This window comes from Paramisgurnus dabryanus, chromosome 4, assembly GCF_030506205.2.
Source record: "Paramisgurnus dabryanus chromosome 4, PD_genome_1.1, whole genome shotgun sequence".
Taxonomy (NCBI): domain Eukaryota; kingdom Metazoa; phylum Chordata; class Actinopteri; order Cypriniformes; family Cobitidae; genus Paramisgurnus; species Paramisgurnus dabryanus.
In genome coordinates this window covers 4,897,527-4,919,146 of record NC_133340.1, presented here as the reverse complement: position 1 = coordinate 4,919,146, position 21,620 = coordinate 4,897,527, and the positions used below count along the sequence as shown (strand labels likewise).

Here is a 21,620-nt window from a genome sequence, read left to right as displayed (position 1 = left end):
AAAATATACGTTAGCAGCCAATGTTAATCCTTAATGATTTGGGGCAAATATGATGTTATTTAATGTTAAGCTATGTGAGTGGCGCTTTGTGGCAAGACAGGGATTTGAACAACTTCCTGAGTCACAGCTGGGCGGCGCGGACAGGCGCCACCTGGCGGCGCCGGTGTGCGTACACTCATAGAAAACAATGTGTTCAGTTGATTTAGAACGGCGCGGCGCTGAGCGGCGCGGCCGGTGTGCGATCCCCTTTAGTCTCTGGATGCACAGGCCAGAAACTCAGAACTTGTGGTCGATCTGGTTCAGTCTCTGTTATCAAACTCAGAATGAAGAGCCGTAAAATCTCAAGGAGAGATTCAGAAACTTGGTTGGTTTTTGAATGATCTGTTATTGTCTCTCTCAGTGGGAGACTCAGAAGTTGTGTGCTCCGTTTCAGTCTCTTAGCACATGGCCGAAGACTTAGCACGATGGAGTTTTTGGATTGTCCTGTTACAATCTCTGTGGAGATTTATGCTCCGTTTCAGTCTCTAGCACGCAGGCGGGAGACTCAGAACTTAGGTATTCTGTTAATTTCTCACTTTTCAGGGGGACTCAGAGTGAGGAATGTCTGAATAAAAGGTACCTTTATAACTGTTAGATAAGATGAGTTTAAATCTAGGTACTTTCCTGATTCAGAACCGTGATTGGCTGTTGATGTCAAGAGGAGCCCACAGATTGTGGCCCACTTTTATTCACTGTGAGGAATTCATGTGCATAGCATAAAGTACAGAGTTTTACTTTGGCTTTAGAATTTCATCTATGCATTTTCCACTTACCAAAACCTTTCCGAAATACACTGCACTATAGACACTGCAAAGAAAAAAACTACCAAGTGCAGGATTTCACGTCACATGTCTTTTCAGGATATTCACGGTATCTGTGTGAACAAAAATGTAGATTCCAGCACTTCATTGTCAGTGTAAATGAACCGTAATTTTTACCATCCCGGACAAATCCCTGATGCATTTCCAGAGTATTTTCCTTAATGTCTGTGTGGCTATATAGTGTTTCAGCTGTAGAATGTAAACCCCACTCAATAATTATTCATATTGTGTGCTGGTAATGTTTATGTCTTGGAAACAGTGCTTAATATATGCTTCATAAGATGTAAATGTTGCTATTTTTGATAACAAAAAACAGATTCAGAGATTTATGCTGCGTTCCAGGTTTTTGCCCCAGTAAAACAAAACTTCAAAACCATGACTCTGAACTGGGATTACGTGTTCCAGGCAACCTGTAAACCGTGTTTTTCCAACCTTCTACTCGTATAAGTGCACTGGAACGGCAGTCAAGCCTGTGACTTCCCATTCGTGAACTCGTACTAGATCGATGTACTCCCAGTTCAGAGTCCTGAGTCGTGGTTTTGAAGTCGTGATTTACAGCAGGGATTCCCAAAGTGTGGTACGCGCACCCCCAGGGGTACGCGAGCTGCCACCAGGGGGTGCGCGAGAGGAAAAATGTAATGGTGGTCTGTTTCTTTAAGTGGGATTTTTCCATACAATAAATAAATAAAAAAATGAACAGTAAACATTTCCTTTGTAATCGCTTTTATTTTAAATAAAAAACTATAATTTATTAGTTTTTGATAGAAACGTAGAAGACAGCTGCTGTCTTTTTCTACGCACTGCTCTTCTGTTATGCACTGCAGCCGCTATATGCGTGCCAACTCGTTTCATTCATTCCATATATATTATAAATATGCTTAACTGACTGAAATCAGGGAAACTGTCATGTGGGACGTCTTATGATAAAGTTGTTAGTCACGAAGGAGGAGAGGGACCAAGAGAGAGAGACTTTTTTATGGCAAAAATAGAAAAAATGAAATGTGACGAGACATGGGCACAGGATACGCGAGGAATGTGTTTTCATGCATGGTAAAGAGACCGCCAATGAATTATATAATAAAATACATAAATACTTACTGTAGAGAACGTATTAAAAGCTTTCATTTAATTTTGTTTGAAACTTGAGCTGTTATAATGAATCCGCAAACTATTATACACCTTTTGTGCGAACAGTAAAGGCTTTCGTTAATGTGTTTGATGGGTCTGCACGTGACGCACTGGTAAACATGAGGAAACCTCTCATATGTCATCTATTAGCTGACGGCAGTAAGTGTACGTTTTTTACCCTAGTAAACTCGAATGGCGTCTAAATATCACAGTGGTTAAACGCATACACGGGGGCGCGCATCACCTACGCTGAGCGTAGTTTCAGATGGTGCAATAGGCGTAAATATTTTTCACAATGTTGGACGTAGCTAAGCCCAACGTAGGACTATTACACCCAACTTCTTAACGTCCGGCTAGTGCAACCGGCCCTTGGTTGTTTGCGCATGATTAAACATGAGTATTTATGGTGAGAAAATAAAGCTTTTTTGGATTTGTTTTGGGGGGTGCGCCAACCCGGTTGGGACATAGAAGGGGGTGCGCAGGAAAAAAAGTTTGGGAACCCCTGATTTACAGGATACAACCCAGATAGCAAAAAATATCCACATGGCTTCTTTATGCCGCCAGCCCCAAGCTGTCGGCTGTAGGTGCGTACCGCTGTCGGGGATGAAACTTTTGCCGCCGAATACGTCACTCTCATTTGTTGCGAGATGCCGCCAGCATGCAGCCGGCGGATCGACTGCTTAATTTATGCAAAAGCGGCTGCCGCGGCGGTCCGCCGTCAGACCTGTTTGAGATTACGCCCTTATAACGCTTACTGCCGCCAGAGCACCGCCGGTGGTCCGCCGACTCATTGCTATCTGGGAAGTTGCCGAAAACGCGCTATAAGACCCACCTTAAAATGTTTAGGAAAAATGTTTGGTTTGCCTTTATGATGATCAGAAATGCCCATGTGTGTATCTGAAAGTCAGATTATTGTGAGGACAACTGGTGGGATTTTTCTAATGACACAGTTTTGAAGCCTTGACATTGTCATTTTTTAAACAATAATGTCCGACTTTAAATTCGTTGATGGTTGATGATTTGCATATATTTTTTTCACACAAGAACTGTCACATAGAAATAAAGTGCATAAAGAATGAATAAGTTTAATTTTGTCCACATTTCCCTATTACAATAAATTATATGAAAGCAAATAAATAATTATTTGAGGAAAAAACATTACATTAATTTATTAAACATTAATTTAAATATTGTAACATTAGACAAGAATTACAAAAATAATTTAATTTCATTAGATAATACAGATTAGAAAAAAAATAAATCACATTCAGTAATAGTTGGTGCAGCTCCTGTCTGTCCAGCAATACAGGAGGAAAATAAATAATATGCAGTAGCTCTGATTTAACATATTCATTTTGTAAATTTAAATATCCGCATGAACAATAATCAACAATAAATTAATATATAATAATACGTTTCTAATTAATGGCAGAAGAATAAATGATTTTTAAGTATAGTTTTACAAAGTTCATTTGCTTTGAGATCACTTTTCCTGTTTAATATTTTCTTCAGTGTCTCTCAAGTTCACTAGAAGATGTTGTGAGTGAAGTACTGTATGTTGTATGACCGTCTTCTGTGCCAACGTCTTCTTATTCCTGCACAGCAACCACAAAGCAAACACTAAAGAGAGAGAGAGAGAGAAAGAGAGAGAGTGCATTGGACGAACTTTCTCAGTTAAAACAATGAACATTCAAAACAAAGTTTTAAGCACAAAACAATAACAAATTAAAATTAAATAATTTCAGCTAAGTCATTACAGTACATGAATCTTGTGTTGTATTACTATTTTTAATAATGCCTTCATGAACAAGAAACTTACACAAAGAAGAATCCAGCAAGGTACAAGTATGATGGCTATAGCACAAGGAACAATTATAGCCACAACCCATGCTGCACTAGTGCTGTTGTTTGGACCAGTAGTGTTCAGCACAGAGGGGAAGAATGTGGTTGTAGCAGGTGCAGAAGTGGTAATAGTGCCTATAGACCAGTGTTTTGGAAAAAAAATAGGTAACATTATTAAGAATAAAATAAAAAATAAAAAAACGCTCAGCTAACACCTACTAGAGTTAAAATAAGTTTTACAGTTTTAAGTTTAGAACTTGGAATAACAATAAAAGGTTAAAAATAAAAAATAATGCAGAACAACATACCAGTATTAACATTGATAAGTCCTTGGAGAAAAAGACTTGGAAACTTAAAGTCATCTTCTGAGAAGACATACTCGACATTAGCCTCAATCACAGTGGAATTACCCCTGGGGGAATGTAAATATTAACACTGTTAAACATCATCACATCATTAATAACACTTGTTCTTTCACATTTCATTAAAATATGAAGTCCCGACTTACGTAAAATTGGCCTGATTGAACACAAATGGAGTGGCTGTTGGGTCACTTAGGATTTCGTTCAGCTAAACAGGTTGGAAAAACACAATTTTGTTTTATTTCTAATAAAAAAGTCAATTATATTTCAAGAGTTTTTGTTATGTTCAGTAGAATTAAATGTTGACTTTTATTTAATTTTGGAAACTAGTACTGTTTCAAATAGTTTCAAACTTACCAGTTTATTTATGGAGTCCTGGATTAACTTGTATGTGCTGTCCCTGAGTTCAATTTTTTCAGTCACGCTAACATTGCTGATTTCAAATCCAAATTTGAGGGCATACGAGTTATCAGAAATTTCTAGAAAAGAGAAAGCACATATCAGCCATACTGTTTGTAAATCCTTTAATGAGAAAACCAAGGGTATATATTATATATAGATGAATTTCAAATATGTTTTATATTTAATCAGATGTTTTCTGTATAAAGGCTGTAATATGGAGTTATTGTTTCCTGGTGAGACAAACTTACTTGTATAGGTGACATTCACAAAGCTCACAGGATCACTAAGTTTTTGTACTGTCAGGTCTCGTTTGCTTCTTAGACGTTTGTTCAGCAGCTTGTTGGCAACCTGTAGAACAGCGCTCTCGCTTGGTATGTGGCCTCTTGTTTTAAAAACAAGCTTGATGTAAATGAGTACTTTCACAAGTCTGAAAGTGAAAGAGAAGGTAAATAATCAATAGAATATTGAGAGAGCGAATAAACAAAAACAATGATTAAACTTAAGTAATCAACTTGTAAACTTTTTTGCACTTACATAGTCGGAGTTGGAGTTGTTGTTAAGCCTGTAAGATAAAATAATGATTTTAATTATCCCACCAATGATCCCACCATGGTAAAGAAATAACAGGACGAATTAGAAACAAAAGCTGTGAAAATCCACAGAAATGCTATGAAAAAACAACTTGACAACTTCACATTTTTGTACTGGAATTGACATACTGTTAAGTGAACGAAGCTCATTTAGGTAGCTGACAGGTTGTATATCATCTGTTTCCATAAAGACATGGTTCATGGAAACCTCAATCTGCTGTTCTTTTGTCCTAATGGAATAAAATAAATGTTAGAACTTTAACCTTCTTAGAACAGAGACGTAAAACCTGAGTAAAAGGCAAAGGAGAGTATCATGATTGTAGAGGTTTAATGCAGGATGAATGTTTAATGGTAAATTAAATTAAAAATTAAATGTCAAAGCTTACGTGACTTTGGAGAGTGTAGCAACAAATGGTGGTTTTTGTGGATCATTCAGAAGAGTGTTGAGCTATAAATAAAAATAATGATAAGTGAAAAACAAACAGATTACAATACAATGTGATTTCTGACCATTGGTCTTGATGTTTATGCTTACCGCAGCATTGATAGCATTCTGAACTTGCTCGGCAGCATTGCCTTTGGGCATATGACTGTTTGAGGTGCTGATGTTACTCAGATTAAATTCAAAGATGAGCTCATAGGAGGTGTCTGAGATTTCTGTTTATATAGAAATGTTCATAATGTATTTTGTCCTAGTACGTAAATAAACTTGAGAATTTTAATACAAGAACATTTAAAAGAAAATGCTTAAACTTACTGTTATAGGTCACATTCAACAGCTTGAGTGATTTATCAAGTTTTGACTCTCTGGAGTCCCTGAGATTTTTGATAGCACTGAGCACCAGAGCTTCACTGGGGACTGGAGATGAGGAGTTGAACGTCAATGTGCTCGTCACCACTGCAGAATCAATTCTGAAAAGGGCACCACTTTTATTTAATACAGTTCAGGGCTTTACATTTACATGAAGACTGTATAACAAGCATTTTCTGTAATGTAACATCTACACTCACTGCTGCTGGATAGACGTCACATGAAAGACTTTTGTTGTCAGGGGAGAAATTGTTGTTGTGGTCAGACCTGACAAATCATAAATAACAAAATAATACATTTTATGAAAAATACTGCATGTTCAAGCATGTTCCACACTGCTGTATTAGGATGGCTGAAGGTTACCAATATGAACATACCTATCAGTTTATTGAGCTCATTTAGGAAGCTTACAGGTTGTATCTTATTTTCCTTTTGGAAGGTGTAATCCATATTGCCCTGTATTTGGTCTGATGTGCTCCTGAAAATGTTATTTAAAAATAGCTTCAGTTCATGTAGAGACAATTGTAAAAAAATATGATGCTAATGCATAAATATACTTTAGAGACAGAAGTGAGTTTAAATTTTACATGAAGTTGGAGGAGTTGGGTTTAAACTTCTCACTGTCTGGATCATTCAGGAGAGTATTCAACTGCAGGGGGAAAACAAACCAAATCCATTACATTTTAAGAAGATTTGTACTGGACACAAGATCTTTGACTGGATTTTTTTTTTAAGCTTACCACATCATTGATCATGTCCTGCACTTGCTTGAAAGTGTTGTTTCTAAGCCCTGGGTGTTTTGGCATGCTGATGTTTCTCAGGGAAAATGAAAAGATTATTGCATAGGTGGTGTCAGAGACTCCTGTTCGGAAAGATATGTGTTTATTTTAGATTTCACCACAGCTTGCCATCCACTTATCACTTGAAAATGATTGCACTTACTCTCATAGGTGACATTGACCGGCTTGACTAATTCATTGAATTGTGACTCTCTGGAGTCCATGAGAGTTTTGATAGCACTGAGCACCAGAGCTTTACTGGGGACTGGAGATGAGGAGTTGAACACCAGTTTGCTCGTCACCTCCACTGAAACAGATCTGCAGAGGGCACCACTATGTTTAATACAGTTCAGAGCTTTAGAGCTGTTTTGTGTTTTCATCGATTGGATCACAAGTGGACGAGAGAGACACATTACGTTTACCCCTGGTATTTAAATCCGTCTCTTTAGTCCACTTTTGACCACTTCTGTCCTGAATACTGTGAGGGGGTGGTCTGTCGAGACTGTGGGCGAGTCTCACAGTTGTCATTTAAACGCAAGTGGGAGTAATGACGAGTTTATATGGATGCAAACTAATATTATGTCGGAGTCCGCTGCTTGTGTTGTAAGTAAACATGCTGCACAGTGTTTTGTACATGTATATGTTAGAGCTTTCTCTGATATTTCAGCGCAATTAGTGAAATAAGATCGTGCAACTTTCACATGCTTGCAAAATGAAACTGCGGAAATCAGACGCTTTAGTTTTATCAATGAATGGCTAAAAATAGCGCTGTTCACCGCGTGTTTGCGCCAGAAATCAAATAAGACGTAAAACATTGTGTTCAGTACCTCAGATTAGATAAATGGGCGGAGAGTAGGCAGTCTTTTGTGGCTGTTTGAACACATTCAACCACATGTGCGTCTACACTACAAAAGCAATCCGATCAAAAGGGTTTTCAACTACCTCTGAAAGTGGTTGAAAGTGGACGAGCTCAAAACTTTTTGAACATCGTTTACACCTGGCATTAACGTCGTCCACTTGTGATCCGATCGACAAAAACACATGTTAATACCAAGTGTAAACAGCCTCTTAGATTTAAATAAAGACTACAAGACTTAGCCAATTTGGTAAGGTAACATCTACACTCACAGTTGAGGAGAAGACAGCACAGGAAAGCTTTTTGTTGTCAGGGGAAACATTGTTGTAGTGGTAAGACCTGTCAAGTCAGATGGAAACAATAAAATGTAATTAATTCCCATCAGACGTACTGTACATTTTTTCATGTTCCACACTTTGGTTTAGGATGCCTAAAGGTCACCAACATGAACATACCCATCAGTTTACGGAGCTCATTTAGAAAGCTGACAGGTTGTATCTTATTTCCCTCTTGAAAGATGTAATCAATATTGCCTTGGATTTGGTCTGATGTGCTCCTAAGCGAAGAGCAGAAAATACACTTGAAATGAACTTCAGATTAAGGGTGTTAAACAGTTCTTTTTAGACAAAAAAAATAAAATAATTCAGGAGCTGTTTTAATATCCCAAAATGTCATGATGCATTTAATATGACTAAAAGCATAAGTATCTTTCAGAGACAGAAGTCAGTTTAACTCTTACGTGAAGTTGGAAGAGTTGGGTTCAAACTTCACACTGTTTGGATAATTCAGAAGAGTGTTCAGCTGCAGAGGAATTACAAACAATCCATCAAACTCTACAGAAGATTTGCACTGCACCCAAACTCTTTTACTGTGTCTTTTTATATATGCTTACCGCATTGTTGATCATGTCCTGCACTTGCTTGTAAGTGTTGTTTCTAAGCTCTGGGTCTTCTGGAATGCTGATGTTACTCAAAGTAAATGTGAAGAAGACTGCATAGGAGGTGTCTGAGATTTCTGTTTGGAAAGATATATTCAATTTACATTTCCCTAAAGCTTGTCATCTATTGCTGGTTGAAACGTTCAAACTGTTTATAGATAGCTTTTTACCTGAAAATGACAAGACTTACTTTCATAGCTGACATTCATCAGCTTGACTTTTTCTTTCAGTTGTGAAAGTCTGGATTCAAGGAGAATGTTGATAGCACTGAGCACCAAAGCTTCACTGGGGACTGAAGATGAAGAGTTGACCAGCAGTTTGCTTATCAATTCTGCCGAACCTGGTTTAACAGGTGTTTTGGGTGTGAACACCATAGTTGTAGTTGTGGGAGCAACACTTAGTCCATTTAGAAGTGTTGTTGTAGTTGGTGCTGTAGCTGTAGTTGATAAAGCAAGAGTTGTTGATGTTTGACCAATAGTTGTGCCTGTTTCAGAGACAGTGGTGCTGAAAGGACCAACAGTTGTGTTTGTTGTGGTTGGTGCTGCAGCTGTAGTTGATGACGAAAGAATTGTTGTTTTTTGACCATGGGTTGTGCCTGTTGAAAAGACAGATGTGGGAAGTGTTGTTGTGGTTGAGGCTGCAGCTGTAGTTACTGTAGGGAGATTTGTTGATGTTTCACCAAAGGTTGTGCCTATTGCAGAGAGAGTTGTGCTGGATGGAGCAACAGTCGTGTTTATTAGAGATGTTGTGGTGGTTGGTGCTGTAGCTGTAGATGATGAAGTGACTATAGTTGATGTTTGACCAAGGGTTGTGCCTGATGCAGAGACAAATGTGCTGGCTGGAGCAACAGTTGTGTTTGTTTGAAGTGTTGTTGTGCTTGCGGCTGCAGCAGTATTTGATGAAGGAAGAATTGTTGTTGTGCCTGTTGCAGAGACCGTTGTGCTGAAAGACGCAACAGCTGGATTTGTTGTGGTTGGTGCTGTAGCTGTAGATAAGGAAGCAAGAATTGTTGTTGTTTGACCAAAGGTTGTGTCTGTTGCAGAGACAGTTGTGCCGGGAGGAGCAACAGTTGTGTTTGTTGTGGTTGGTGCTGTAGCTGTAGATGTAGAGGTAAGTATAGTTGATGTTTGACCAAGGGTTGTGCCTGTTGCAGAGACAGATGTGCTAACGGGAGCAACAGTTGTGTTTGTTGAAAATGTTGTTGTGGTTGAGGCTACAGCTGTAGTCACTGTAGGAAGACTTGTTGATGTTTGACCAAAGGTTGTGTCTGTTGCAGAGACAGTTGTGCTAGATGGAGCAACAGTTGTGTTTGGTGCTGTAGCTGATAAAGTGAGTATAGTTGATGTTTGACCAAGGGTGATGCCTGTTGCAGAGACAGTTGTGCTTGCTGGAGTAACAGTTGTGTTCGTTTTAAGTGATGTGCTTGCAGCAGCATCAGTGTTTGACAAAGGAAGAATTGTTGATGTTTCACCAAGGGTTGTGCCTGTTGGAGAAACAGTTTTGTTGGAAGCAACAGTTGTGTTTGTTGTGGTTGGTGCTGTAGATGATGCAGCAAGAATTGTTGTTGTTTGATCAAGGGTTGTACCTGTTGCAGTGACAGATGTGCTGGCTGGAGCAACAGTTGAGTAGCTGTGTTGTTGTGTTGGAACAACTGTGGTGATCGTTTGAGCAACAGTTGTGGTTGTTGGACCAACAGTTGTGGTTGTTTGATCAAAGATTGTGATTGTTGGAGGAACTGTTGTGGTAGTTGGAGCAACAGTTTTTGTCATTGGACCAACTGTGGTGGTTGTTGGAGCAACTGTTATAGTTGTTGGAGCAACTGATCTGGTCGTTTGACCAACTTTTGTGGTCATTGGAGGAACTGTGGTGGTCGTTGGAGCTACAGTTTTGGTCATTGGACCAACTGTGGTTGTCATTGGACCAACTGTGGTGGTCGTTGAAGCAACTGTTCTGGTCATTGGACCAACTTTTGTGGTCGTTGGAGGAACTGTGGTGGTTGTTGGAGCAAAAGTTATGGTCGTAAGAGCAACAGTTGTGGTTGTTGGAGCAACAGTTGTGGTTGTTGGAGCAAAATTTGTTTTTGTTAGAGCAACAGTTGTGGTCCTAAGAGCATTGGTTTTGGTGGTTGGAGCAACAGTTGTGGTTGTTGGAGCAACTGTTGTGGTGGCTGGAGCAACGGTTGTGGTGGGTGGAGCAACGGTTGTGATTGTTGGTGCAACAATTGTGGTCGTAAGAGCAATAGTTTTGGTGGTTGGAGCAACAGTTGTGGTGGTTGGAGCAACTGTTGTGGTCGTTGGAGCCACAGTTGTGTTCGTTGGAGCAACAGTTGTGGTTGTTGGAGCAACAGTTGTTGTCGTTGGAGGACCTGTTGTGGTTGTTGGAGGAATGGTTGTGGTAGTTGGAGCAACAGTTGTGATTGTTGGAGCAACAGTTGTGGTCGTTGGAGGAATGGTTGTGGTTGTTAGAGCAACAGTTGTTTTTGTTGGAGCAACAGTTGTGGTCCTAAGAGCAATAGTTTTGGTGGTTGGAGCAACAGTTGTGGTTGTTGGAGCAACTGTTGTGGTGGTTGGAGCAACGGTTTTGGTCGTTGGAGCAACAGTTGTGGTTGTTGGAGCAACAGTTGTGGTCGTTGGAGGACCTGTTGTGGTTGTTGGAGGAATGGATGTGGGAGTTGTAGCAACAGTTGTGATTGTTGGAGCAACAGTTGAGGTCGTAAGAGCAATAGTTTTGGTGGTTGGATCAACAGTTGTGGTTGTTGTAGCAACTGTTGTGGTGGTTGGAGCAACGGTTGTGGTCGTTGGAGCAACAATTGTGGTCATTGGAGCAACAGTTGTGGTTGTTGGAGCAACAGTTGTTGTCGTTGGAGCAACAGTGTTGGTGGCTGGAGCAACAGTTGTAGTATTTTGAGCAGCAGTTGTGGTCGTTGGAGCAACTGTCGTAGTCGTTGGAGCAACAGTTGTGGTTGTTGGAGCAGCTGTGGTTGTTGTTTGAGCAACTGTTGTGGTTGTTGGTGGAACTGTTGTGGTTGATGGAGGAACTATTGTGGTTGTTTGAGCAACAGTTGTGGTCGTTGGAGAAACAGTGTTGGTGTTTGGAGCAACAATTGTTGTCGTTTGAGCAACTGCTGTGGTATTTTGAGCAACAATTGTTGTCGTTTGAGCAACTGCTGTGGTATTTTGAGCAGCAGCTGTGGTCATTGGAACAACTGTCGTAGTCGTTGGAGCAACAGTTTTGGTTGTTGGACCAACAGTTGTGGTCGTTGGACCAACAGTTGTGGTCGTTGGACCAACAATTGTGGTCGTTGGACCAACAGTTGTGGTTGTTGGAACAACAGTTTTGGTCTTTTGAGCAGCAGTTGTGGTTCTTGGAGCAACAGTTGTGGTCGTTGGAGGACCTGTTGTGGTTGTTGGAGGAATGGTTGTGGTAGTTGGAGCAACAGTTGTGGTTGTTGGAGGAACAGTTGTCGTCTTTGGAGCAACAGTTGTCGTCTTTGGAGCAACAGTGTTGGTGGTTGGAAAAACAGTTGATGTCTTTTGAGCAGCAGTTGTGGTCATTGGAGCAACAGTTGTGGTCGTTGAAGCAACATATGTGGTCTTTGGAGCAACAGTTGTGGTCGTTGGAGCAACAGTTGTGGTCGTTTGAGCAACAGTTGTGGTTGTTGGAGCAACAGTTGTGGTTGTATGAGCAAACGTTGTGGTTGTTGGAGGAACTGTTGTGGTTGTTGGACGAACTATTGTGGTTGTTTGAGCAACAGTTGTGGTCATTGGAGCAACTGTGGTGGTAGTTTGAGCAACTGTTGTGGTTGTTGGAGGAACTGTTGTGGTTGTTGGAGGAACTATTGTGGTTGTTTGAGCAACAGTTGTGGTCGTTGGAGAAACAGTGTTGGTATTTGGAGCAACAGTTGTGGTCGTTTGAGCAACTGTGGTAGTCGTTGGAGGAATTGTTGTGGTTGTTGGATGAACTATTGTGGTTGTTTGAGCAACAGTTGTGGTCGTTGGAGAAACAGTTGTTGTCGTTTGAGCAACTGTGGTAGTCGTTGGAGCAACAGTTGTGGTTGTAGGAGCAACAGTTGTTGTCGTTGGAGCAACAGTGTTGGTGGTTGGAGCAACAGTTGTTGTCTTTTGAGCAGCAGTTCTGGTCATTGGAGCAACTGTGGTAATCGTTGGAGCAACAGTTGAGGTTGTTGGAAGAACTGTTGTTGTCGTTGGAGCAACAGTTGTGGTCGTTGGAGCAACGGTTGTGGTCGTTGGAGAAACAGTTATGGTCGTTGGAGCAACAGTGGTGGTTGTTGGAGCAACTGTGGTGGTTGTTTGAGCCACTGTTGTTGTTGTTGGAGGAATTGTTGTGGTTGTTGGATGAACTATTGTGGTTGTTTGAGCAACAGTTGTGGTCGTTGGAGAAACAGTTGTTGTCGTTTGAGCAACTGTGGTAGTCGTTGGAGCAACAGTTGTGGTTGTTGGAGCAACAGTTGTGGTTGTTGGAGCAACAGTTGTTGTCGTTGGAGCAACAGTGTTGGTGGTTGTAGCAACAGTTGTGGTATTTTGAGCAGCAGTTGTGGTCGTTGGAGCAACTGTCGTAGTCGTTGGAGCAACAGTTTTGGTTGTTGGACTAACAGTTGTGGTCGTTGGACCAACAGTTGTGGTTGTTGGAACAACAGTTTTGGTCTTTTGAGCAGCAGTTGTGGTTCTTGGAGCAACAGTTGAGGTCGTTTGAGCAACTGTGGTAGTCGCTGAAGCAACAGTTGTGGTCGTTGGAGCAACAGTTGTGGTTGGTGGAGAAACAGTTGTTGTCTTTTGAGCAGCAGTTCTGGTCGTTGGAGCAACTGTGGTAGTCGTTGGAGCAACAGTTGTGGTCGTTGGAGCAACAGTTGTGGTCGTTGGAGCAACAGTGGTGGTTGTTGGAGAAACTGTGGTGGTTGTTTGAGCAACTGTTGTTGTTGTTGGAGGAATTGTTGTGGTTGTTGGAGGAACTATTGTGGTTGTTTTAGCAACAGTTGTGGTCGTTGGAGAAACAGTTGTTGTCATTTGAGCAACAGTGTTGGTGGTTGGAGCAACAGTTGTGGTATTTTGAGCAGCAGTTGTGGTCATTGGAGCAACTGTCGTAGTCGTTGGAGCAACAGTTTTGGTCGTTGGACCAACAGTTGTGGTCGTTGGACCAACAGTTGTGGTCGTTGGACCAACAGTTGTGGTCGTTGGACCAACAGTTGTGGTCGTTGGACCAACAGTTGTGGTCGTTGGACCAACAGTTGTGGTTGTTGGAACAACAGTTTTGGTCTTTTGAGCAGCAGTTGTGGTTCTTGGAGGACCTGTTGTGGTTGTTGGAGGAATGGTTGTGGTTGTTGGAGCAACAGTTATCGTCTTTGGAGCAACAGTGTTGGTGGTTGGAACAACAGTTGTGGTCTTTTGAGCAGCAGTTGTGGTCGTTGGAGCAACAGTTGTGGTCGTTGAAGCAACATATGTGGTCTTTGGGGCAACAGTTGTGGTCGTTGGAGCAACAGTTGTGGTCGTTTGAGCAACAGTTTTTGTTGGAGCAACTGTGGATGTTGTTTGAGCAACTGTTGTGGTTGTTGGAGGAACTGTTGTGGTTGATGGAGGAACTATTGTGGTTGTTTGAGCAGCAGTTGTGGTCGTTGGAGGACCTGTTGTGGTTGTTGGAGGAATGGTTGTGGTAGTTGCAGCAACAGTTGTGGTTGTTGGAGCAACAGTTGTCATCTTTGGAGCAACAGTGTTGGTGGTTGGAACAACAGTTGTGGTCTTTTGAGCACCAGTTGTGGTCGTTCGAGCAACAGTTGTGGTCGTTGAAGCAACATATGTGGTCTTTGGAGCAACAGTTGTGGTCGTTGGAGCAACAGTTGTGGTCGTTTGAGCAACAGTTGTGGTTGTTGGAGCAATTGTGGTTGTTGTTGGAGGAACTGTTGTAGTCGTTGGAGCAACAGTAGTGGTTGATGGAGGAACTGTGGTAGTTGTTGGAGGAACTGTTGTGGTCATTGGAGCAGCAGTTGTGGTTGATGGAGGAACAGTTGTTGTCGTTTGAGCAACTCTGGTAGTCGTTGGAGCAACAGTTGTGGTTGTTGGAGCAACAGTTGTGGTTGTTGGAGCAACAGTTGTTGTCGTTGGAGCAACAGTGTTGGTGGTTGGAGCAACAGTTGTGGTATTTTGAGCAGCAGTTGTGGTCGTTGGAGCAACTGTCGTAGTCGTTGGAGCAACAGTTTTGGTTGTTGGACTAACAGTTGTGGTCGTTGGACCAACAGTTGTGGTTGTTGGAACAACAGTTATTGTCTTTTGAGCAGCAGTTGTGGTTCTTGGAGCAACAGTTGAGGTCGTTTGAGCAGCAGTTGTCGTCGATGGAGCAACTGTGGTAGTTGTTGGAAGAACTGTTGTAGTCGTTGGAGCAACAGTAGTGGTTAATGGAGGAACTGTGGTAGTTGTTGGAGGAACTGTTGTGGTCGTTGGAGCAATAGTTGTGGTTTTTGGAGGAACAGTTGTGGTTGTTGGAACAACTGTGGTAGTTGTTGGAGAAATAGTTGTGGGCGATGGAGCAACAGTTGTGGTTTTTGGAGCAACTGTGGTAGTTGTTGGAGGAACTGTTGTGGTCGTTGAAGCAACAGCTGTGGTTGTTTGAGCAACAGTTGTGGTTGTTGGAGCAGTAGTTGTGGTCGTAGTAGCAAAAGTTGTGGTTGTTGGAGGAAGTGTTGTGGTCATTGGAGCAGCAGTTGTGGTCGTTAGAGGAACACTTGTGGTTGTTGGAGCAACTGTGGTAGTTGTTGGAGGAACTGTTGTTATTGTTGGGGCTACAGTTGTGGTTGTTGGAGCAACTGTGGTAGTTCTTGGAGGAACTGTTGTGGTTGTTGGAGCGACAGTTGTGGTCGTTGTAGCAGCAATTGTGGTCGTTGAAGCAGCAGTTGTGGTTGTTGGAGCAACAGTTGTGGTCGTTGGAGCAACTGTGGAAGTTGTTTTAGCAACTGTTGTGGTTGTTGGAGGAACTGTTGTGGTTGTTGGAGCAACAGTTGTGGTCGTTGGAGCAGAAGTTGTGGTCATTGAAGCAGAAGTTGTGGTCGTTGAAGCAGAAGTTGTGGTCGTTGGAGCAACCATTGTGGTCATTGGAGCAACTGTGGAAGTTGTTTTAGCAACTGTTGTGGTTGTTGAGGGAACTGTTGTGGTAGTTGGAGCAACTGTGGTAGTTGTTGAAGGAACTGTTGTGGTCATTGGAGCAACAGTTGTGGTTGTTGGAGCTACAGTTGTCGTGGTTGGAGCAACATTTGTGGTTGTTTGAGCAGCAGTTGTCGTCGATGGAGCAACTGTGGTAGTTGTTGGAAGAAATGTTGTAGTCGTTGGAGCAACAGTAGTGGTTGATAGAGGAACTGTGTTAGTTGTTGGAGGAACTGTTGTGGTCGTTGGAGCAATAGTTGTGGTTTTTGGAGAAACAGTTGTGGTCGTTTGAGCCGTAGTTGTCGTCGTTGCAGCAACAGTTGTGGTTGTTGGGGGAACGGTTGTGGTTTTTGGAGGAACAGTTGTGGTTGTTGGAGCAACTGTGGTAGTTGTTAGAGGAACTGTTGTGGTTGTTGGAGCAGCAGTTGTGGTTGATGGAGGAACAGTTGTGGTTGTTGGAGCAACTGTGGTAGTTGTTGGAGGAACTGCTGTGGTCGTTGGAGCTACAGTTGTCGTGATTGAAGCTACAGTTGTGGTTGGAGCAAGAGTTTTGATAATTTGAGCCGCAGTTCTGTTAGTTGGAGCAACTGTAGTTGTTGTTGGAGGAACTGTTGTAGTTGTTGGAGTAGCAGTTGTTGTGGTTGGAGCTACAGTTGTCATTGTTGGAGCAACAGTTGTGGTCGTTTGAGCTGCAGCTGTCGTCGTTGGAGAAACTGTGGTAGTTGTTGGAGGAACTGTTGTGGTCGTTGGAGCAACAGTTGTGGTCGTTGGAGCAGCATTTGTGGTTGTTGAAGCAGCAGTTGTTGTTGTTGGAGCCGCAGATGTCGTCGTTGGAGCAACTGTGGTAGTTGTTGGAGGAACTGTTGTGGTCGTTGAAGCAACAGTTGTGGTTGTTGGAGCAACTGTGGTAGTCGTTGGAGGAACTGTTGTGGTTGTTGGAGAAACAGTTGTGGTTGTTAGAGCAACTGTGGTAGTTGTTGGAAGAATTGTTCTGCTCGTTGGGGCAACAGTTGTGGTTGTTTGAGCTACAGTTGTCATGGTTGGAGAAACAGTTGTGGTTATTTCAGCCGCAGTTGTGGTCGTTGGACCAACTCTGGTAGTTGTTGGAGCAACAGTTGTGGTCGTTTGAGCTGCAGCTGTTGTCATTGGAGCAACTGTGGTAGTTTTTGGAGGAACTGTTGTAGTCGTTGGAGCAACAGTTGTGGTTGTTGGAGCAACAGTTGTGGTCGTTGGAGCAGCATTTGTGGTGGTTGGAGCAACTGTGGTGGATGTTGGAGGAACTTTTGTGGTTGTTGAAGCAAAAGTTGTGGTTGTTGGAGCGACGTTGGTAGTCGTTGGAGGAACTGTAGTGGTTGTTGGAGCAACAGTTGTGGTTGTTGGAGCAACAGTTGTTGTCATCGGAGTAGCAGTTGTGGTCATTGGAGCAGCAGTTGTGGTTGTTGGAGCTACAGTTGTCGTGGTTGGAGCAACATTTGTGGCTGTTTGAGCAGCAGTTGTCGTCGATGGAGCAACTGTGGTAGTTGTTGAAAGAACTGTTGTTGTCTTTGGAGCAACAGTTGTGGTTTTTGGAGGAACAGTTGTGGTTGTTGGAACAACTGTGGTAGTTGTGGGAGGAACAGTTGTGGTCGTTTGAGCCGCAGTTGTTGTCGTTGCAGCAACAGTTGTGGTTGTTGGGGGAACTGTTGTAGTCGTTGGAGCAACAGTTGTGGTTGTGGGAGCAACAGTTGTGGTTGTTGGAGCACCTGTGGTAGTTGTTGGAGCACCTGTGGTAGTTGTTGGAGGAACTGTTGTGGTCGATGGAGCAACGGTTGTGGTTTTTGGAGGAACAGTTGTGGTTGTTGGAGCAACTGTGGAAGTTGTTGAAGGAACTGTTGTGGGTGTTGGAGCTAGAGTTGTCGTGGTTGGAGCTACAGTTGTCGTGGTTGGAGCAACAGTTTTGATAATTTGAGCCGCAGTTCTGGTAGTTGGAGCAACTGTGGTTGTTGTTGGAGGAACTGTTGTAGTCGTTGAAGCAACTGTGGTAGTTATTGGAGCAACAGTTGTGGTCGTTGGAGCCGCAGTTGTGGTCCTTGGAGCAACTGTGGTGGTTGTTGGAGGAACTATTGTAGTCGTCGGAGCAACAGTTGTGGATGTTGGCGCAAATGTGGTAGTTGTTGGAGGAACTGTTGTGCTCGTTGAAGCTACAGTTGTGGTTTTTTGAGCTACAGTTGTCGTGGTTGGAGCTACAGTTGTCGTAGTTGGAGCAACAGTTTTGATCATTTGAGCCACAGTTCTGGTAGTTGGAGCAACTGTGGTTGTTGTTGGAGGAACTGTTGTAGTCGTTGGAGCAACAGTTGTGGTAGTTGGAGCAACTGTGGTAGTTGTTGAAGCAACAGTTGTGGTCGTTGAAGCAGCAGTTGTGGTCATTGGAGCAACAGTTGTGGTTGTTGGAGCAACAGTTGTGGTTGTTGGAGCAACAGTTGTGGTCGTTGCAGCAGCAAGTGTGGTTGTTGGACCAACTATGGTAGTTGTTTTAGCAACTGTTGTGGTTGTTGGGGGAACTGTTGTGGTAGTTGGGGGAACTGTTGTGGTAGTTTGAGCAACTGTGGTAGTTGTTGGAGGAACTGTTGTAGTCGTTGGAGCAACAGTTGTGGTTGCGAGAGAGACAGTTGTGGTTGTTGGAACATCTGTAATAGTTGTTGGAGGAACTGTTGTGGTCGTTGGAGCAACGGTTGTGGTTTTTGGAGGAACAGTTGTGGTTTTTGGAGTAACTGTTGTGGTCGTTGGAGCAACAGTTGTGGTTATTGGAGCAACTGTGGTGGTTGTTGGAGCAACTGTGATGGTTGTTGGAGGAACTGTTGTGGTGGTTGAAGCAACAGTTGTGGTTTTTGGAGCAATTGTGGTAGTCGTTGGAGGAACTGATTTCGTTGTTAGAGCAATAGTTGTGGTTGTTGGAGCAAAAGTTGTGGTCGTTGGAGCAGCAGTTGTCGTCGTTGGAGCAGCAGTTGTGGATTTTGGAGCTACAGTTGTCGTAGTTGGGGCAACAGTTGTGTTTGTTTGAGCAGCAGCTGTCGTCGTTGGAGAAACTGTGGTAGTTGTTGGAGGAATTGTTGTAGTCGTTAGAGCAACAGTTGTGGTTGTTGAAGGAACTGTCGTAGATGTTGGAAGAACTGTTGTGGTTGTTGGAGCAACAGTTGTGGTCGTTGGAGCAGCAGTTGTGGTTGCTGGAGCAACTGTGGTAGTCGTTGGAAGAACTGTTGTGGTTGTTGGAGCAACAGTTGTGGTCATTGGAGCAGCAGTTGTGGTTGTTGGAGCAGCAGTTGTTGTGGTTGGAGCAACAGTTGTGGTTGTTGGAGCAACTGTGTTAGTCTTTGGAAGAACTGTTGTGGTTGTTGGAGCAACAGATGTGGTCGTTGGAGCAGCAGTTGTGGTTGTTGGAGTAGCAGTTGTTGTGGTTGGAGCTACAGTTGTCATTGTTGGAGCAACAGTTGTGGTCGTTTGAGCTGCAGCTGTCGTCGTTGGAGAAACTGTGGTAGTTGTTGGAGGAACTGTTGTGGTCGTTGGAGCAACAGTTGTGGTCGTTGGAGCAGCATTTGTGGTTGTTGAAGCAGCAGTTGTTGTTGTTGGAGCCGCAGATGTCGTCGTTGGAGCAACTGTGGTAGTTGTTGGAGGAACTGTTGTGGTCGTTGAAGCAACAGTTGTGGTTGTTGGAGCAACTGTGGTAGTCGTTGGAGGAACTGTTGTGGTTGTTGGAGAAACAGTTGTGGTTGTTAGAGCAACTGTGGTAGTTGTTGGAAGAATTGTTCTGCTCGTTGGGGCAACAGTTGTGGTTGTTTGAGCTACAGTTGTCATGGTTGGAGAAACAGGTGTGGTTATTTCAGCCGCAGTTGTGGTCGTTGGACCAACTGTGGTAGTTGTTGGAGCAACAGTTGTGGTCGTTTGAGCTGCAGCTGTTGTCATTGGAGCAACTGTGGTAGTTTTTGGAGGAACTGTTGTAGTCGTTGGAGCAACAGTTGTGGTTGTTGGAGCAACAGTTGTGGTCGTTGGAGCAGCATTTGTGGTTGTTGGAGCAACTGTGGTGGATGTTGGAGGAACTTTTGTGGTTGTTGAAGCAACAGTTGTGGTTGTTGGAGCAAATGTGGTCGTCGTTAGAGGAACTGTCTTGGTCGTTGGAGCAACAGTTGTGGTTGTTAGAGCCACTGTGGTAGTCGGTGGAAGAACTGTTGTGGTTGTTGGAGCAACAGTTGTGGTCATTGGAGCAGCAGTTGTGGTTGTTGGAGCAGCAGTTGTTGTGGTTGGAGAAACAGTTGTGGTTGTTGGAGCAACTGTGGACATTGTTGGAGGAACTGTTGTGGTTGTTCGAGCAACAGTTGTGGTTGTTGGAGCAACTGTGGTAGTTGTTGGATGAACTGTTGTGGTCGTTGGAACAACAGTAGTGGTTGTTGGAGCAACTGTGGTAGTTGTTGGAGGAACTGTTGTGCTCGTTGGGGCAACAGTTGTGGTTGTTTGAGCTACAGTTGTCGTGGTTGGAGCAACAGTTGTGGTTATTTGAACCGCAGTTGTGGTCGTTAGACCAACTGTGGTAGTTGTTGGAGCAACAGTTGTGGTTGTTGGAGCAACTGTGGTAGTTGTTGGAGGAACAGTTGAGGTCGTTGGAGAAACATTTGTGGTTGTTGGAGCAGCATTTGTGGTTGTTGAAGCAGCAGTTTTTGTTGTTGGAGCCGCAGATGTCGTCGTTGGAGCAACTGTGGTAGTTGTTGGAGGAACTGTTGTGGTCGTTGAAGCAACAGTTGTGGTTGTTGGAGCAACTGTGGTAGTCGTTGCAGGAGCTGTTGTGGTTGTTGGAGAAACAGTTGTGGTTGTTGGAGCAACTGTGGTAGTTGTTGGAGGAACTGTTGTGGTCGTTGGAGCAACAGTTGTGATTGTTGGAGCAACAGTTGTGGTTGTTGGAGCAGCAGTTGTTGTTGTTGGAGCCGCAGATGTCTTCGTTGGAGCAACTGTGGTAGTTGTTAGAGGAATTGTTGTGGTCAATGAAACAACAGTTGTGGTTGTTGGAGCAAATGTGGTAGTCGTTAGAGGAACTGTTGTGGTAGTTGGAGCAACAGTTGTGGTTGTTAGAGCCACTGTGGTAGTTGGTGGAAGAACTGTTGTGGTTCTTGGAGCAACAGTTGTGGTCGTTGGAGCAGCAGTTGTGGTTGTTGGAGCAGCAGTTGTTGTGGTTGGAGAAACAGTTGTGGTTGTTGGAGCAACTGTGGACATTGTTAGAGGAACTGTTGTGGTTGTTCGAGCAACAGTTGTGGTTGTTGGAGCAACTGTGGTAGTTGTTGGAAGAATTGTTGTGGTCGTTGGAGCAACAGTTGTGGTTGTTAGAGCAACTGCGGTAGTTGTTGGAAGAACTGTTGTGGTCATTGGAACAACAGTTGTGGTTGTTGGAGCAACTGTGGTAGTTGTTGGAGGAACTGTTGTGCTCGTTGGGGCAACAGTTGTGGTTGTTTGAGCTACAGTTGTCGTGGTTGGAGCCGCAGTTGTGGTCGTTGGACCAACTGTGGTAGTTGTTGGAGCAACAGTTGTGGTTGTTGGAGCAACTGTGGTAGTTGTTGGAGGAACAGTTGTGGTCGTTGGAGCAACATTTGTGGTTGTTGGAGCAACTGTGGTAGTTGTTGGAGGAACTGTTGTTTTCGTTTGAGCAACAGTTGTGGTTGTTGGAGCAACTGTGGTAGTCTTTGGAAGAACTGTTGTGGTTGTTCTAGAAACAGATGTGGTCGTTGGAGGAACAGTTGTGGTTGTTGGAGCAGCAGTTGTTGTTTTCTGAGCAACAATTGTCGTTGTTGAAGCAACAGTTGTGGTCGTTTGAGCTGCAGCTGTCGTCGTTGGAGCAATTGTGGTAGTTGTTGGAGGAACTGTTGTAGTCGTTGGAGCAACAGTT

The 21,620-nt window shown here is 43.2% G+C and overlaps 1 protein-coding gene across 1 annotated transcript in view; it reads right to left on the bottom strand.

Moving 5' to 3' along the window:
- Positions 1-571: 571 nt before the first annotated feature.
- The window catches only part of LOC135746690 (uncharacterized), a 46,641-nt gene continuing 25,592 nt past the window's right edge, over positions 572-21,620 (bottom strand). Inside the window, exons 2-25 of the mRNA XM_065265346.2 lie at positions 17,753-17,987; positions 15,137-16,239; positions 14,206-15,094; positions 8,758-10,302; positions 8,523-8,644; positions 8,370-8,431; positions 8,086-8,186; positions 7,903-7,969; positions 6,938-7,092; positions 6,736-6,857; positions 6,583-6,644; positions 6,373-6,473; positions 6,196-6,262; positions 5,942-6,096; positions 5,720-5,841; positions 5,571-5,632; positions 5,314-5,414; positions 5,129-5,156; positions 4,843-5,021; positions 4,550-4,671; positions 4,339-4,400; positions 4,139-4,242; positions 3,808-3,965; positions 572-604 (exon numbers count right to left, since the gene is read on the bottom strand). Of these exons, the coding sequence (XP_065121418.2) occupies positions 572-604; positions 3,808-3,965; positions 4,139-4,242; positions 4,339-4,400; positions 4,550-4,671; positions 4,843-5,021; positions 5,129-5,156; positions 5,314-5,414; positions 5,571-5,632; positions 5,720-5,841; positions 5,942-6,096; positions 6,196-6,262; positions 6,373-6,473; positions 6,583-6,644; positions 6,736-6,857; positions 6,938-7,092; positions 7,903-7,969; positions 8,086-8,186; positions 8,370-8,431; positions 8,523-8,644; positions 8,758-10,302; positions 14,206-15,094; positions 15,137-16,239; positions 17,753-17,987 (5,757 nt within the window). The remainder of the gene's footprint in view (positions 605-3,807; positions 3,966-4,138; positions 4,243-4,338; positions 4,401-4,549; positions 4,672-4,842; positions 5,022-5,128; positions 5,157-5,313; positions 5,415-5,570; positions 5,633-5,719; positions 5,842-5,941; positions 6,097-6,195; positions 6,263-6,372; positions 6,474-6,582; positions 6,645-6,735; positions 6,858-6,937; positions 7,093-7,902; positions 7,970-8,085; positions 8,187-8,369; positions 8,432-8,522; positions 8,645-8,757; positions 10,303-14,205; positions 15,095-15,136; positions 16,240-17,752; positions 17,988-21,620) is intronic.